Source organism: Melanotaenia boesemani, chromosome 12 (genome assembly GCF_017639745.1).
Source record: "Melanotaenia boesemani isolate fMelBoe1 chromosome 12, fMelBoe1.pri, whole genome shotgun sequence".
Taxonomy (NCBI): Eukaryota; Metazoa; Chordata; class Actinopteri; order Atheriniformes; family Melanotaeniidae; genus Melanotaenia; species Melanotaenia boesemani.
The window spans coordinates 14,286,921-14,306,039 of record NC_055693.1 but is presented as its reverse complement, the minus strand read 5'-3'; the positions used below and the strand labels follow the sequence as shown (position 1 = coordinate 14,306,039).

The window sequence follows — 19,119 nt, the reverse complement described above, 5'->3', positions numbered from 1 at the left end:
GGGGGGGGGGGGCAAGAACACGTGCCAAGTTAACCGGACATTCAAAGCTTCAAGTGCCATTAATACTGAGCAATCCAAATATATAAAATATATCTGTAGTACTTCAATGTATCTAGGCAAAATAAATACATTAAATACGCTGCTTTGGTAAAAGATATGTGTAGACTCCCCTGCTAATCGGGGGAGTCTTCTGACAAGAGGCGTGGCCACATTGACGTCATGTTTATACAGCGCAGCAATGATGAAGGTCGGTTCTGGTGTCAGGTGTGGTGTGTCCCTACACGTGAGGCTTTATTGAGGGCTTGGTACTTCCCATTTGGAGCAGCGGACCAACGCTTTCATTAGTGAATATACTCATTTATATTTAATAAATTTTCTTAGATCGCCAGTTTAAAAAAAATCACAAAGCCAGGCCATCTATACTTGTCACGCAGTTCAAAATAACGTGGAAAAAAGTCAAACGTTTGCAAAACGTTTTTATTGAGTGAGTTACATTGGATGTATTTGAATTGGTTTTATTTACGTCAACTTGAAACAAACTGAAATTTCGGCAGTGCTTTAACACAGATGCTTTAGTATATTTAGAACATTTGCAGCATAATCAAACACATAAGCATAACATATACCTTCTCTTAAACAAATTCTCATTTAGTTTTAATCACCAATTTCAGATCTTTCCACAGCAATGGGTAGTGTCAGGAACAAACACTGCTTTCAAAGCACAGCTTAACTACTCAGTAGCTTTAAGGCCTAAATGAAAAAACAAACAAAAAGAAAAGAAAAGAAAACAAAAAAACAGCCTGTCAGAGTAATCCTTAGTACTTAGGATCCATGGTAAAGAAGTATGGTGCTGAAGAGAGTCTGGTCATACAACTGCTCTGCTTTGACAGACTTCTGGTGCTCCACCTGGCTGCCCGCAGTGCTACTGATCTCAGGTGAGTCACTGTAGATGTGCTGGCCATGGAGCATTCGTGCAGCTGGGTCACTTAAGGAAAAATCTTCACAGTGCCTCTCACCTCCCACTAAAAACAAAACAAATTGTCAAAGGAGCATATATATATATATATGTATGTATAATTAGGTTTTGATTCACCCTGTTCTCCGCAGAAATAAAAGCAGGGAGAGAAAAAAACCTGGATTTTGTTTTGCACAATATTTTACAAGCAGTTTTGAATATAAAAACCAAAAAAAGCATTTAGAGGTCATCAAATAACCCAATTTCAACACACTAAAAAAAAAAAAAAAAAAATACTGCTCTCTCTTCTTTGGATTACACACAATGTCTGATCAATAAATTGTGAAATGCACTCAAGAGCCTTTTGAAATCCCACAACTTATGACCCAAGACCTTAATAATAGGTCACATTCTGATCCATGACACAGTTGCTGCTTTGACCCAATTCTGCAGGGGAAAAAACATCTTCCAGAAACAAATACATTATCCAAACCTTATAACAGTGGATTCAATTTAAGAAAATTTAGTATTGAAATAAGATGTTGATTTTTATAATTCTTCATTTGTATTAACCGGAAAATGTGTTTTTTTTTTCTTTGTTATTAATGAATACATTTTCCCTAAGAACACAAAAATGACAATACCTAACAGATGTAGAGGAATACATGAGGTAAACAAAGACCAACACAATACAGCTTATAAAACTGATCCACATTTAATGATTTTACAGTAATATACAAAGCGCTGCATGTTTCAAATATATGCCCAACTTCTGCCATTAAAAAAAACAAAAACAAAACAGCATTAAGATGAAATACAAAATCCAAGCAGAATTTCCCTTAATCCTTTATAAAAGTTGGAAAGAATGCACCTTATTGTATAGGAGTTCAATGCAGCTCCAGAAATAAGCTTTTGCAGACTTAAAAACCATGCAATCGTTTTTTTGAGCCCAACTGGTTATAACAGATTTTTAATTTGAGGGTATTTTATCACATACACATGTTCAAGCCCTGTTAGTTGCCTAAAAACTGTTCACACAGTAAACTTTCAGTACACTTGAGAACTAGTAAACAAAAACAAAGAGGAACAAACAAATCAATCTTATGGACCTTTTTACAGGATCGCTAGAAACTACAAGAAAGCCGCACAGTCATCATATCTTCTTTACATTCATGTTAGGATATGCTTTGGCATAAAGGCATTTTTAATATAAAACATCAAGTTATATATTTATTTTGAGTTAATGCAATAGAAATACTGTATTTGTTTTCTTGAGCTTTTATCAATTTTAAGTAAATGCCACTGAATTCAAAATTAGTTGTTGGTCTAATAAATATTTTCATTAGGATTTGCATATCTGTAGAGAAGCACCTTGAAATTAAAAGAAAATGAAACAACTTTTTCTCCATATGTTGCATGTAACAACTTCTCAGAGGGAATTCAGATATTTTCCCACAACACCAAGGTTTACATCTACAGGCGACTTGTCAAGTTGTATCATTTCTTTTAATACAAGACTGCAGAAATTGAGACATTAACGAGGACTAAGACCCAGTTTTTGCTGATAGAAAGACTGCTGTGAAATTGTGCAAAACAAAATCAAATTAACTTAAAGACTGAGGATTGCATTACAATTATCTGTATGGCTGAATGAACTGAATATATAGATATATATAACAAAGGAAATCTTAGTTCTTTTTATCCATCCAAGTAATATGTTACATGGAAAAGTATAAAACAGCACTCACACAAACATTGCTACACACCCTTCAAAATGTATCTCACCACTAAATAAAGACAAATGTAGTTCTTTGTGTATAAGAAAAGTCAGACAATACAGATGAGAATATAAGGGTGTGCCATTTTGCACACAAGCCCTCTACAGGTAGGCATAAGAGTTAGTGCAGCGACAAGGGGTCTGCATTGATGCCACAGTGATGACCTCCAGCTCTTTAGTTGTGGGGCTAAGCCTGTCTTGTCCTCTCTGGTCCTCACTTTGATCCATGAGCCCTGGCCTTTGTGGAGGTGCAAACCCATTCAGCCCAAATGCAAAGCTTCCTGGCCCACCTGAGCTTACAGTTGCTGCCATCTCCACGTTCATGCTCTCCATCTGGGGCTCTTCACTGCCACCTAGTGGCCAATTCCCATTCAGCCTTTCAAGCGGCGTGCACATTCCTGAGAACAGTGAGAAAAAGATCACTGCTGGAAACTATGCCAAAACTGCTCTCGTTCCCCCTAGATTTCACAATGTGTCTTTGCCTTGTGGCAACTAGTTTGTAAAATGAACTGCCTGCACTTAAAGGCTTTTAAATGATTACAAAATAAACATTTGAATAATTAAAGTCTACTTAGTTTAAACCAAGTTGTGTGAAGTTGATGTTACTGATTTCAGATTGGACCCACTGTCCCCATCCTGTGTATTGGGCAAACAAAATCTATGAGTTTATCTTTCTAAATGACGTTCTTAAACAGCCCCACTTTGGAAGCCCTCATTGCCTCAAAATGCTCTTTATCCTAATATGCTCTGTAACTGATAAGCATTCCACAGTGTGCAGCAGTTTTTGCAACAGTACATGATCAAACTTGAAAATGCTGATATTTTCCTTTACAAAGCCAATAACACACAATTAACTTAGCAACCTACCATTAGGTCTAGGTTTCTTCCCTGGGTTTGCCTCCATGCCATCAAAAGACCTCTTTCTATTGGGCATGCCGCTCAAAAAGCTGCGTCCCTGGATGGTGGGGTGAGCATGGCCCCCGTTCTGGCCATTCAGAAAAGCCCCGTTATGGGACTGAGCCATGTTTTGTTGGAGGTTCTGGGCATTGGCAAGAATTTGAGCGCACTCCTGGAATCCTTGTGCATGGGCCAGGTCAGCAGCGGTCAGCCCACTGGCATTCCTCATGCTGCACAATAGGAAGGGCGAGTGTTAGAAACCCTCACTGTAATGTTTCCATTTACACAGATTTAAAATACTGAGACAAGCTCAAGCACACACACGCAGGCACACACATACAGACTCATTAAGCAAATATTCGTACATGAGACAATCACAGATGTACAGAAATAGCCTGTGCTGCTCTACCCTTTCACATCATCTTCATGAGAGATGACGACTGATCCCTGAAGGATCACTTTGCATCTTACACATAACTTAACAGTTTCCAGATAAATAGGGAAACAGATCTGCAGCAAAAGGACATGATTAAGACAACTGAAGACATGCACCAATTTAGTTAAAGGTCATCCAAAGCAATCCAAGAGATCGAACATCACAATTGCAAACGAGATGCAGACTCCAATAATTTTTGTAGGCAATGATGGATGTCAAGTTGAACACTTTCCCATTTCTTGCTTCCAATGCTGATGAAACTCAAGGATCTCCACAACAATGCATCTGGTTTCCAAGGTATGAGACAGACCTATGTAGACAAATACTTGTTGTATGGAATGGGTGGAAAGCCAGCACTGAAAACACGCTTCCACAATAGAGACTGGCATAGAAAGAATTCTTCAGAGCCAAGAAAGACCCCAATGTTCTTCATCCAGAGGAGACCAAGATGTGTCAGCTGCATCCTCAAGAGAAACTCCACAGAATTGGTGCCAAGGGGTGGGAGGTTAAAGCAAGGTCAAGTTTCAGCTCTCAAACATCAGAGATCCATACGTCTTATCTTGGAACAAGAGCCCATTCAAGTTGTTTCAAGAAAGATGAAAAGAGAATTAAAAATAAACAAATTACAGCTGCATTACTGTAAAAAAACAGGTGCTGCTGTTGACTCAAGTTAGTGTGCGATGTACACTTGTGTTAATCATGTCCAGTTGCAGCAGGAATTAAGGGATTTTCTGACTGCAATAATGAATGAGCAAACAGTGCTGTGTCACTTCCAATTTCCAGACTGTGAAAGTTTGTATGAAAGCTCTGTCACCAGGAATTAAATCCGAACAGTTAGATAAACCCACCATCAAAATGGAACCAGTCTTTAAAAAAAAAAAAAAAACACAAAAAAAACAACAAAAACAAAAAAAAAAAAAAAACCCTCTCCTTTTCGTTGTTTATTTAGCCAGATATAAGGAAGTACAATTCCTTCAGTAGCTATGATGCTAACGTGCAGAGACTCATGTCGGCTTGTCAGTTATCTATGCCACAAAAAACCAAAACAAAAAAAAAAAAAAAAAAACCCTCACCAAAAATATCTTTCAACAAAATGATAAACTCTTGTTTGCATCAGTTAATTATAAAATACCGTGCTGGTTCTGAGTCTAAAATGCCATCACACTGCTAAATGGGTTCTTCATACAAACAGCCAAGTCTTTGTCAAAGAATTAGGACTACTGGCCTGCATCCAGTGACATTCTTTTGATTATATTTGCAACAGTAAAGCATGAAAACCCCTCCATCTGCAGGTCATGGTGTCAACACCCCTTATGCTCTAAAGTCTACGTAATGCCAACCTATTGTATATTTAAAGGGTACAAGTTACAGATTTAAGAATGAATCAAATAAACATTTACATTATTTACTGTTAATGTTTAAACTAAGTGACAAGCTTCCACACAGCCAAACCAAATTTAACAGTTACTGTTTGCTCATTCATTTTGAAAAGTATTTGCTCATTCTTTGCATCTTTTATCTAAACAGTTGTGCAAAAAAGGAAACATTTCAAAAACTAGTGCACATGAAAAAAAACAAACATTTTATATAGAATTGAAGTTTTAAAAAAAAAAAAGAACATCACTCATTAACTTGTTGCACATTACCCGTCCCCTTTAAAATTAACGCTTCCAAAAAGTAGTATTTCATGAGTTTACATTTAAGCAAAAACTATTTGTTATAAGGTCGATGGATTGGTCTCAAACCGAGGAATATAAAATTCTCACCTGCCATTAGACGCTGTTCTTTATAAAGCACTTACGGCACTTAAGAAAAACCTCCATGAACACAAGCAGTGAACCACAGAAGCAAATACCACTAAAGAACTCTTTAAGAAATTCAGAATTAGAAGTTATTCTATCCTTGCAATCCACCACGTTTCATTATTTTAATTTAATTGGCACCCAAAGTCCTTTTCCAGAGGAAGTGTGGATCCACATGTGCAGAACAAATCTCAACAGCCACCCTTCAAGACCTACTTACAAACTATTAACGAAAACTTTTAAAGGTTTTAGTCAAGTTACTCTCAAGTAACGACAGCAACTTTTCTGGGGTGTGGGAGTATCTAATGAATGAAGACATTGTAAATGAATAGTACTTTTATGTGAGATGGCAATTTAAAAAAAATTGTTTTGAGAAACTCTCAGTTGCACCCCAGTATTCACTCTTATATTTCTAATATTCTGTTCTTAAGCTTCAAATTCCAGCATGAATTTGTCCCCCAGCCTTCCTCCAAAACCATTTTTTACATTCCAAAATTTTCTTATCTAAATAAGATAAAGCCGTCCTTCTACATGACCCTAAAAATTCAAAATTCAAAACCAATATTCCTTTAGAGAGAGACCTTCCATCTCCGGTAAACACTGATCCAATAAAGTGGATTATTGTAGACACCAATTATCAATATTTGGAGTGGAAATTTTAGAAAGGAAGCGTTAATTCTTTGTATATGCCTGGTATGCTTTGCTTTTCAATCCTAAGCACACAATATGCATCTTCTCTAACTATTGTCTAACCTTCCAGAGGCAGCCTACTGACATGCTATATGTTGACATGGGACTCACGTGATTAACCCTGTCCATATAAAGGACTCTTATGGTTAGTTCAAAAACAAATAAAAAAATAAATAAAAGGCTAAATACAGGAACAATCATGGATAATAAGCAAAGCATGCAGGTCTAAAACTTTAGTTTTGATTCATAAAAACCTAGCATTAAAACCAATCACCGCAAGAAATACCTCAACAGTTTGCCAGTGTGTAGATAGGAAGCGATAGTGAGAACACTCAATGCCACAACAGTGCGGCTATCCCAGGGAACGGGGCAGACTCAGCAGTGTCTATTCTCCCCCTTTCTAGGATTACTTGAAAAAACCAAGTCATTTCCAATTCAATGGCTGCAAAACATTAAGATGTACGGTTCTGTTTCTGTTAACAGTATAGCAAACTTTTTTTGTAACTTATTGTCACTTTCATAAAGGAAAAGGTGACAAAGATTAGATGTCAAAACAGACTATGATATTGTATAGGGTTAATACTGTGACATACAAAAGAAAACATTTCTGTGTATAAAGTAAAATATCTGATACAGTGAAATGACAGTGAATAACCATTGCAACAGGATGATGTTAGCATTAAACAGGTCAGTACATGATGCTATGTAAATCTAACCCATCTCTCTCAGCTGCTCTAAGCATGCCTGCGCTACTCTTGTCACTGGCAGCCGCTAACATTGTCCTACCTGCTGCTAGCTCGCTACTGGATCACCTTAATATTGTGAGGCTCATGACAGATGAAAGAAAGAACATTGTATTTGAATGTCTACATCTGCAGGACATTTAAGAGATTTTTTTTTTCTTCTTTTGTCTCTTATTTTAATTTAAAGATGAAATTGTTAGAGCATTGTTGGATATGCTGTAATGAAAATTTGTATTTAAATATCTAAACACTTAAAATGGCATTAAGTTGTTTAATTCTGCAGCACTAAATATTTTTTTTCCCTTCTTTTCCCAATGAAATTAATTTTCAACTTGCCAACTGTCTCTTTTGGGGTTCAAATTTGTGGGAAAATGTGACCAGAGTTTTAATTTAGGGGGGAAAGAGCACAAGAAAAATAAATAAATAAATAAAATAAAATAAAAAAAGACCAGTAGATGTATGGCGTAAGGTGGAAAATGTGAAAAAAAAGTTTCAAGAAACAACAGTTATTAGTCCTTCAAGGCAGAAGATGTTGTGCGGTCCATTTAGGAATTCCCTTGGGTTTATAGAGCCATGATTAAAATAATAACTGTAGCTGTAGTTGACTTCATGTAATTCTTCTAAACTAATGTTTCATGAAAATGCATGAAAGCATTTGAGATAAAATAATTCATCACTCCCAGAATAAGCTGTCAGCTGCTGGCAAGTGTAAGGTGTATTTGGTCGGATAGTGTTGATCACACTAATGAATCAAAGAAGGATCCGTTTGATATTATCTTTTCCTCTTTGTCTCTTCATTTTCCAAACATCAAAAGGCTCAACGGCAAGCATAGAGTCGTAAATGACTTGGCTAGCAAAGGTTTAAAAATACATCCAAAGCACAAACTTGGACATTTATGCATACACACTATGAGCTTATTTCTTTTTATGAAGGCGCCAGTTAGATGGCTTGAAGTTTGAGCAACAAAAGAGCAAGAGCTACATTAGGTAGCATGAGGTGAGGGAAACAGAGCGAAGGATTACTCAAGAATCCTCGAAGAAAGTCAACACAGTGCAGTTAGTCAAGGACAAACCCAGCAAAGAAAAGTCTTCAGTAAGACCAGAGGTACAAGTAACACTGCAAATGTGCTTATTGTCCATGAATTTTACATTCATCCGCGGCAAATTCATCTTGTTTGACACGTTTTTTTGATGTCTCCCAAATTTCAAGACTGGAAAAATTAAGTAAATATACTCAATTCAGATGAACTTGGTTCAGATGGTGGAAATTTATCGGATTTCTTGCTCCGGAGGGACCTCCACAGTGGATGGGAGCACAAGAGAAGAAACTACCTTAAAATTATGTCAGAGAACTTGAAAAAGGAAACATGAAAGTTACTTTAAAGGAAATTTAGAAGAAAAAAAAATAAATAAAAGTGAAAATTAGAATCAAGTATGACCTAGAATTTAGGGAGACCCATTCTAGAAAAATGGAAAAGGGTGTCTTTGTCCTGCGTGTGCAACATTTAAAATATTGGATGGATTGTTTTTTTTTTTTTTTAAACGAGATTTAATTATAAAATTATAATGATTCTAACAAGCATGGCCGACTACAGAAATGAACAGAAAGGAGGTTTAGAATTTCATAAACAGCTAGCCAGATAAAATTGTGTTTGACCTTTTATAACCTTTATAATAGTAATTATATTGGTCATTTCTGTGGTAATTACAACAGTGAAATGGGCTGTAACAGACCAAAGATGTAAAATAAATAATCCAGTTTCTACCAGTTACCATAGGACTTATTTCAAATAAATGTCCTAACTTTTTATACTTTACTTTCTTGCTTTAGACAAAACAAGTAAATATTTTACACTTTGATTACAGATTCACTAAGTATAATACAAATAGAAAAATATTTCTGTCTTACTTTTTCAGCTTTTCCTTATTTTACAGAAATTATTCTTAAAATTTTACACAACATTTTGTCAAATCTAAATTTCCTCAAATGGACTGATAGTCACTGATGTACTTAGTTAAGAAATAGCTAAACTTAGTATTTATTTTATTCAGTATACAGATAATTACATTTTATTAATCATGAAGGGACTTTTTTTAAACTTCATAAATTAAGAACGAAACCTTTATATGAACTTATTTAAAACTAAATTTTTAAACTAAAGATATCTTGTCATGAGCCCCATTCCCACCTTGTGTGCTTTAGTTTCCTTCCCAGTTGTACCCCACTATATTTCTGAATCATATTTAAATTCAATAAAAACAAAAGAATAAGAACCACACATGATGATAAACTCAACTATCTTTGATCTGCAGGAGAAAAAAAATATCATTTTAATCATAAAAAATATTCATCAGCTGATAACCAAATGCACATTACACAGAGTCAACAAGGATTTTTTTTTTCTAAAAAAAAAAAAAAAAATCTGCACAAAAGCTGTAGATTTAATTTGGTCAAACCACCCAAGCATCCGGGGGGTTTATTTTACGTTAAATAACGCTTAAGCTATGCGTTAAAGGCTAATTGACTAATTAACTTATTAGTGAAGTCAACCTTCATCAATAAAAAGATCCATCTAAACTCTCGTGTATGCATTTAAATTCATTATTTTGTCGTACATATGTGTTATGTTTCACACCCTTTTAAAGAGGTGTCAGTAAAGTTTGGATTGCCAACTGGAAAGATAAAAACGCAAAGCCAAGTGTTCGCATCAAATTAGATTGCTGCTGTCAAACACTAATATTTGTTGCCCTCATTACAAAAAGTGCCTAATAACCACAAGTAAACAAATTTGACGCTGGTTTTAATTTCTTCACTGCCAGCACAAAAAGCCAAATGCAATAAACTGATTTGAAACCCCCGGTAGCTTTGAATCTTTCTACTGCAAATAGAAAACTAAGAAAAAAAAAGACTGTTGTGTTGCAGGAAATGCAAATAAAATATTAAAAGTTTGGCTAAAAGAGCACCTCTCAGCAGCGTGCAGAGTAGTACGCAATATAAAAAAAAATTTACTTTTACATAGAATTGGTACTTTAATAAGTTGGTTAATTATACCATTAACTATTAAAGTATGATTGAGCAACAACAATTTTACCACCCCCCAAATACAAGTGCATAATACAGGATTCTAGCAGTATCCAAGTTTATCACTTACATGACTGAGCTGATATTCATGCAGGTGATGTTGCTCCTGCTTTGCATTTGTCTGCCGCTCCTCCCACCCACCTTCTGCTCAATCATTTAATTGTTTCCAAACAAGTCCAGCAGCTACAACAAGAAAAGTAGGCTTTGTTTCTTTGTGCTTCACATGAATTAACAGCTACAAAATGTTTTCTATAAAAAGGAATAATCCTGGAACGATACAATAAAAAAAAAGCTGCCAACTTTAGGTGCGGCTTAAAGTTACAACTGAGGCATTTTATGAATCTACTTTTTTTTAAAAAAACAAGAGCATTCTTGTCGTTTTGAAAGCTGGGAGAGAAGGGCCATGAGATTTAAACAGCCTTGGAAATCTGATCTAGCAGTTCAAGGAAAATGTTAAATATAGCAACTGAGCGTTGATGCATTTTCATCCCCTGCAACAAAGAGTCTGTGGCCTTTTCATGACAGTGAAGTGGCTTCAAAAAATGAGGCAATGTGCATTTGGTCATCCAGTCAGGCTGTATATTTAAGGACATTAACCAAAACAAATGTTAAAGAAAAACACACTAGTTTTAACAAAGATCATGCAATATGGCCTACTAAGTAAAAAACATTTTATCAACCTTCACATTAAGTTGTTCTCATGTTTGTGTAATAATCGTCTTGGATAAAGCTGTTCATTAAGACCAAAGGCAGCGTGCAGAGTTAATCATCTACTTTTACTGAGACGTGCATCTCAAATTATCACAGCTAAAAGTAAGCTTCAACTTCAGATAAAAAAGGTACTTAACTTTTCTCTTATTTCAATACATTTCAGCGACTAATATTACACACAGAGAACAACGTAATGTCAATTGTTGCAACGATAAACAACAATTTCAAGGGTTAACAAAATATGTCACATTTTCAAGGGAGCACCATCAATTTCATTAAACGCCACATTTCATGATTAAATCACATTAAGATGTCAAAACAATCAAATAAGGTATTTTTTTATTCAAACGTTATTTTATTTTTTTTTTAACCCTCTTTCTCAGGAGATGATTGTTGTGGATGATTATGGATAAAAACCACTGGCATCTAATAAATCTCCACCATGTCTGAAAATATTCTAGGAGACGTAAATGTTTACAAGTTTGTCTGGTATACATTTTACCACCGGACAGAACCCACTGCTGAGGGACAAAGTCGTGTTTTATTAAACAAATGAATCAAAAGTACAAATTCAACATTTAGCTTCGACTATTGTTACATTTAAGTTGTCATTTTTACAACATGGCTTGCATTTCTTTTAATGTAAAATATGAGCTAAACAAATTTATTATGAAAAAAATTAAACTGAGCAACTTCCTTTTGGAGGATGAGCGCAAATTATAGTATTAAAAACTTTGCATGTTTTAAAGAATTATGTTAGAAAAAACTGTTTTTTTTTTCCAGACCGGCATAGTTAACTTGCACATCCTGTATCTTCTATTACGTTTGTCCTTATCGCTATAATAAAACACATTCAGCTTCATCACTGCTCTGAACTTAAATTTGATGGTGATCCCTTGTAAAGGTGTAACTGAAATGTTGGATAGAAAAGAGGAAAAGAAATGTGTAAGCAGAACTGATTATAGGACTTACTCAGCTTTCGCTCCCTGAATCAAGAGAGCGTTGATACAATCCAGACTGCCCGCACGAGCAGCCTTGTGGATGGGCGTCTCGCCCACATAGTCCTGAGTAACAAGAACATAACTAGAAGTCAAAATGCTTCTCTATTTGAGACACTGAATGTGTTCTTTTTTGCTTTTAAAAATAAAATTATCTGTGACTTCCTCTTTTAAAAATATCCAAGGACATAATCCAGAAACTATTAACAGGGCGTGACTCTGCAGGAAAGAACTTGAACTTTTCACCCAGACTTCGTCCTCGCCCACACACATTTACAGTTACATTTGTCAGCGTGCAAATGTGTGAGCTGGGGGGGGGGGGTAAGGCAAGGCTGCCTCTAGCCACAATATAATCTAGGCCATACTTTGTTCTTCAACTGTAAAACACCAGTCAGGTCATAATATCATGAATACACAAAGAATATCACAAAACCACAAATTTTTCTGAAGTATCTATTTCAACAAATGATGACAGATTTCAAAGGCGGGATAAAGCAATGTGCTTCATGATGACGACAATATGTTATGTCATTGTGACCTACTAATCCAATCTCTTTTAGCAGTGCAGTGGAACATAAAATATAACCCCAGAGTATGACATCCAATGAAGATGATATGACAAGCAAAATGCCAAGCAGTCTGACAGCAATTCAAGTAAGAAAAAATGTGATGGACACCCATAATGTGAAATAAAGGTCAAGTGGAGGAGTAAATAGCAATACTGCCAGGCCATGATCCCAAGTTAGAATGATCCTTTGTGATGGGATCATCTGAGCTTAGCTACTCGCACTGCTCTGTCTTTTCATTCATACATCAGTGTCTGTTTACATTTCAGCCCCCCCCCCCCCTTTTTTTTTTTGTAAAAGCATCTGTAAAGTTGCATATTCTCTGCAGTTACTTTACCTAGTATAATCAGTAAAATATCATACTTCCAGAAAATGTAAAAAAAAAAAAAAAAAAAAAAAAAAAAAAAAAGAACACCTATAAACAAACTGAAGCTTTATTTCTCTGGTGTAGAGTGTGTATATGATGTCATACCTGTCTGTTAATATCTGCACCAGCTTGAAGTAGCCATAACAAACACTCAGGGTGGCCCCCAAAAGCAGCAATGTGAATGGGCGTCTGTGCAAACCTGGAGGTAATGGAGTTCACGCCACAGCCCACTTGAACCAGACGCATCACACACTCCAGCTGTGAAGAGATAAGGACAATGCATGCAAAGTCAGATCTCATAAGAGATTTGAGCATTGCTTTCTACGCAGGTGGAGACAAGCGCAGCTGATGAGAAAGGCGCTATTAGTTGGATTTAGTCTTAAAAGCTCTAGCTTAGGGCAACCATCCAATTTTTGGCTAAATTGTTAACTTGTCTCTTCTCATGTACAGGTCGTAAAAAGATATATTAGCATAATTATTAGCGTTGGGGGTTGTTTATAAATGTTTCAAATGGGGGGGGTAAAGCGTTTAAAATGCCAAGAATCTGCAGTTTGCGTCGACAAACGTTAGTTAGATAAGCTAACTAAAGTAGAAGTTTTACAGTTACAGTTTTATGGTGACCATAAAACGGCCTCTTCCCGCTCAATGGAAGCTCGTCATTTTTCTAATCATGAAAACATCCTAAAACGTAATGCATAACAAGTAATAATTATGAAAAAAGAAAACATTAGCAAGGGAGCAGTGTGGCATCATCCATTGTCTAGCTCCACTTAACGACGGCTGTGTTTAGTCTCATTAGCGAACAGTCAGAGAGAGCACCAGGAAATGGCCGAGACGAGGCTCATGTCGGCGAGAGCTAACGCTTATGGTGGATACAGTTTCACCAGCCTTTTCATTAAAATTATCCTAGCTGATCAAACGGTTTTCTAGCCAGATACCTTTCCGAAATGAGCAGCCCAATGTATGGGCGTCCAGCCGTAGAAGGTGTCCTCGACAGTGAGGTCAGACGGGTTCGAGGTGCTCTGAAGGAGGGAGCACAAGGCTCCGACGTCTCCATCCCTGCAAGCCCGATGGAGAGGGAAGCGGCTGTTTAAGACCTCCTCGCTTGAGAATCCAGACTCCACTCCCAAAGACATTGTTGGAAAAAGGGAACAAACAGATAACTAATAGCCAGCTATTTCAGAAAAGACAGTAATACTCTCTAATTGTGTGCGCTGATGGGTGCCCGTCTATCAGGACACACGCCACCCTGACTACTGAGTGTTTCTGCTGCCTGACAAGACAAAGCACACAGAGCAGAGCACGCGCCAGAGTGAAACTTGAGAGCCTCAGAGAGAGCCGCAACCTCCGGACTGGATTTCACGTTCCACTTTCAATGTGAAGATACGTCCGCCGTGTTTTCAGTTAGGACGGCAGCGCCATTTTGTAAGGAATGCTCTCCCATTATGGCTCTTTAAGACAGTTGTTGGATATTTAGAAGGAGTTTTGTTTGACTGAAAACAAAGTCTAATTGAAAAAAGAAGAAATTGACAAAGAAAAACACGAAGAAATGTACCGCTTAATGCAAGATCTAATTAATAACAAGTGGATTTTTGTCACTATATTGATAATAAAGGTGTGCTGTAGTTTTGGAACTTTTTTTTTTTTTTTACCTGCAGTGAACATCGTTATTGTAAGGGACATTCCAGAATTGGAGGACATTTTACGTCCAACCTGTAAAATTTCAAGTAATCTGTGCACAGTACACTAATAAATGCACTGCTTGTGTAAATTACACTTGTCTTGAGAAAAAATATAAATATAGTTGTTGGAAAATATGTTCCAAATGATTATTCAAACTACTATATAGAGCCCAAGCACCCCCTAAAATGGCATTTTCTCTAGTCCTTCCTTCTAGATAAACTTGCATGTCAAATATAACCATTGGAATATTTTTTTAATGCACTTTTTGGATGATCATGTCTAAGTGTTTCTCTTTTATTATTAAAAAAGTTTAATTTAATAATCAGCATATCTTAAATAATAGTAATAATGTGCTGAAGTTGTGTCCCACAACATGCATGCAATCCTGTTACCAAAATCTATTTTGCATGGCAGAAGAAGAATAAAAACAGTGAATCACAAGTAATACCTTTGAACAGCTGAGACCTGTCATGGATTGTTCTCAATCGTCTTGAAAAACCAGGTGATGTCAATCTCAAAAGTTTTAAATGCCCAGACTCATCTGACCTTGCCCCACCAATCAGCACCATTAGTTCCTCTAAGCAGTTGTCTAGAACACTGAAACTGAGAATAGTTGACGCTCACAAAGCAGGAGAAGGCTATAAGAAGATAGCAAAGCGTTTTCAGATGCCAATATCCTCTGTTCGGAATGTAATTAAGAAATGGCAATATCAGACAGAACAGCTCGCAGGATTGTGAGAAAAGTAAGTCAAAATCCACGTTTGACTGCACGATCCCTCCAGAAGGATTTGGTAGACACTGGAGTTGTGGTACACTATTCCACTATAAAGAGATACTTGTACAAATATGGTCCTCATGGAAGAGTCATCAGAAGAAAACCTCTTATATGTCCTCACCACAAAAATCAGCGTTTGAAAATCAGCGTTTGAAGTTTGCATAATCATCCATGTGGATATATGCTTAAAAAAGAAATCATGGAATAATTTAAAACTTTGAACTCATCAAAGCAGCCACCTTTGGCAGATATAACAGCTGAACAGATTCGTGGCATTCTTTCAACAATAGATATCAAATATTCTTCAGAACGTTTTCCCATATCTGTTGAAGAAGTTCCAACAAATGCGCGGCACCTGTAGGCTGCTTTGCTTTCACTCTTCTGTCCAGTTCATCCCAACCCAGCTCGATGGGGTGTATGTCTGGAGACTGTGCTGGCCACTCCATGTTTTAACGGTTACCGTCTGGTTCTTTTTTTCCTGAGGTAGTTCTGGCATAGCTTGGACTTTTGTTTTGGGTCATTATCTTGCTCTAGGATGAACCCCTGGTCAACTAGGGTTATACCAGAGGGTACTGCATGGCGCTGTAGACTGGTATGGTAGCTATTTTGGTTCAGGGTGCCTTTTACTCTGTACAAGTCACCGACCCTGGAACCAGCAAAACAGCCCCAGACCATCACACTTCCTCCTCCATGTTTGACAGTTAATGCCACACACTGTGGAACCATCATTTCGCCAACTTGACACCATACAAAGATCCTGTGTGATAAACTGAAGATTTCAAAATTTGATTCAGCAGTCCATAATACTTTCTTCTAATCTTCAGTAGTCCAATGGCAGCGTTTCCTGGCCCAGGCAAGCCACTTTGTCTCATTCTGACGTCTTAGCAGCGACTTTCTTGCTGCAACTCATTCTGTCAAACCTCCTGCTCAAAGTCTTCTCTTTACGGTTGAAACTGAGACTTGCTTACTACGACCATTATTATGCTGTGCTTGAAGCTGTTGTCCTGGAAGCCACCCATCACGCAAGCTGTTAACACTCAGAAACTTGTCCTCTGATTCAGTTGTGGCTTTGGGTCTGCCAGACCTCTTCCTGTCAGTTTGCCCCGGTTTCTGACTGCCTTTTGATGGTGAAGGAAACTGTACTCACTGACACCTTGACTTTCTTTCTTTCTTAGAACACACCACTTTCTGCAGTACAATACTGTTCAGCTGATGCTCACGAGGGTGTGGTACCACAGTGTGTTCAAACACTGCTTTTATGCAGAAAGAAGAGGATGTAAGTAATCCAACAAAGTTGGAACACCTGTAGGAATTAGTAGCACCGGCTTTCAAGGCTTGATCATCCTCCATTGCTGCAGAACATCTTTAAATTATTAATCTATTTGTGTTCCCTGGAGAAGGACTTTTTGTAAAATTGTGAAATGTACATTATTTTTCAGTTTTGGGTAACCTTACATTTTTTTTAATCTCTGGCAGTTCACCACTTACCTTTGTACCCTTTCAGGCTATTCATTGGACTGGAACAACTTGAATTGCAATTTATCTTTGGGTCCTGTGGGTTGTGAAGTATTTGTATTTGTAGGGAAGTGTCGAAGTAACATTTATGTGAATGCCAGCACACAGGATTTTCCCAGAAGTAAACAGTTGAACTGAATTTATTGAAAGGATTGAAGGGGCTCTAAAACACACATTTACCTAACCTTAGTGGTTTTGGTTTAAATGACTGATCGGTGTATAAATAATAGGAAGTTGGTGTCACAAATCAGTTTGTTTAGACCCAATATTGTATTCTCACCTGCTCTCTGTAGTGATTTCTCCATTGCTTCTCCTCTATATTTAACTATTTTTAGCCAAATAAAATCAAATCTAACAAGGCAACAATATTCTTAAATGGAGGTAATTCCTTATAAGATGGAGCTTCAGTCTCAGTGTGAACTATAGCACAATGTCTCTTCACATTCCCTACACATGACACATGGCCGCTTTCAGATGTCTCCCCTGAGTATTTAATATCTTCATATGGCTTTTTATTCCTGCTGTCTTGTTGTGTTTCTGTTTAACTATCCCAAGTTTGTGTTACGGGTCCCCAAAAAGGATGAACCACGGCAACAGTAGATTTTTGGTCCACGCTCTTCAATCTGGAAAACACAGGTAAAATATGCGCAGAAATGAAGAAGACATAACCACGTATTTCTCCTCCCGTATTTCCTCTGAGGGGAGGGGGAGGAAGTCCCTCACCTTAAGGCACCGTTGTGCAACACTGTTATGTGTCATTGGTTCCGCCCTTCAATTCCTTATGGATGATCGCTATTTTACATTTCACAATATGAAATAACTTAATTATGTTTTTTTATGCCAGACATTGCAATATTTTTTCCTACACAGTAATCAAAGGTAAATTATCCTCAGGCACAGGTGACCTGTAATTAAAATAAGGGAATTAAAAACAAAAGCACAAATACAAAAGGGGCTGCACATTTTAAGGTTACCACATTTGCATTACATTAAATATTCCCACCTGGCAATCTAATTTCAAGACAGAAAGTAAAATAGCCATGTTGGTGCACAGTGCAAAACACTACAGTCCTTTAAAGGCTCAAAAATGGTTTGATTACTATTTTTTCCCTACAGAGATGGAGCTTAAGGCACACCAGCCTGCTGATGTCCTACATCTTTGTTTGTCTGCTTATTATGTGATACAGGATGGCATGCTCACTGTGTCTCTTCATATGCAACCTCAGCCACTTCTTGCTGCTATTGATTTGACCACTATTGGTAAAATGGAGGAAAGAAGGCATGGCAAAAAATAGTCATTTACAGACCTTCATTTACTAGGCGATGATTATGGTTAGGTTTAGGAATTAAAAGTATATTAAAATTAAAAGTACATGCTTTTATTTATGGATGGATGGATGGATGGATGGATGGGTCTAAGTCTCAAGAAATCCTAGTGCCATATTTCTTGCTTACCACAAGATGGAAGCAAACAGCAAGAGTTAGACTTAACTAAGTTGGACTAGCGTCAACAGGTACTGACACAAGCAGGTACCAGAATGTTTGCTGCTTCTTTTTGTGTTTTTATGCTATTACCAAAATGTATTTTACAAAATAATGTTTGCTTGATGTAATTCACAATGACTGAAAAGAGCTACTTTCTATATTTTTTTACAGTGTTATATTTGCACACTGGAGGGAGATAGAGACCACAGTATATAACTATTGACCCGAGGGCCACTCAATTCGGTCCTACGTGGGCCGCAGCCCTGCAGGTGTTCAATGTATCCCTGCTCCAACACTCCTGACTCAAAATAACGAGTCATTGTGCAGAATTTCATAGGCTGTTGGATCCATTTAATTTGAGTCAAGTGTGTTGGAGCAGGGGACATTGAAAATCTGCAGGACTGCAGCCCTTGTGGGACCAAACTGAGTAGCTCTGATCTACATAATAGTACACCACCAAGACATATTGTTTAAAACCCACATTTATAGCATTTATGGTGTTCAGTAGTCAATGTCATGGTAGTACTTTAGCTAAGTCTCAAAAATAGTTCATCATTATATCATGATGATGATGATTATTTTTATTATTTTTACCAATAATATCAATTTATTTATTGATTTTTTTTTTCAGTTTTTA

General features: G+C 37.0%; 1 protein-coding gene across 1 annotated transcript; it reads right to left on the bottom strand.

Annotated features, from left to right (window-relative positions):
- Positions 1-459: 459 nt before the first annotated feature.
- Positions 460-14,308, bottom strand: ankrd10b (ankyrin repeat domain 10b). Its single transcript, XM_042001144.1, has 6 exons — positions 13,963-14,308; positions 13,130-13,282; positions 12,066-12,157; positions 3,600-3,859; positions 3,023-3,130; positions 460-1,022 (listed from the first exon to the last, which is right to left on the bottom strand). The coding sequence occupies exons 1-6, from the start codon at positions 14,158-14,160 to the stop codon at positions 823-825; spliced, it is 1,011 nt and encodes a 336-aa protein (XP_041857078.1). The 5' UTR covers positions 14,161-14,308; the 3' UTR covers positions 460-822.
- Between the last annotated feature and the right edge of the window lie 4,811 nt (positions 14,309-19,119).

What these genes read in the sequence shown, in the direction of transcription:
- ankrd10b (XM_042001144.1), bottom strand. Translation starts at nt 14,160, where the DNA reads ATGTCTTTGGGAGTGGAGTCTGGATTCTCAAGCGAGGAGGTCTTAAAC. An exon ending in GTGCAGATATTAACAGACAG is followed by an intron (nt 12,158 to 13,129) that starts GTATGACATCAT and finishes CTTGTTACTCAG; the next exon opens with GACTATGTGGGCGAGACGCC. An exon ending in GAAGAAACCTAGACCTAATG is followed by an intron (nt 3,131 to 3,599) that starts GTAGGTTGCTAA and finishes CACTGTTCTCAG; the next exon opens with GAATGTGCACGCCGCTTGAA.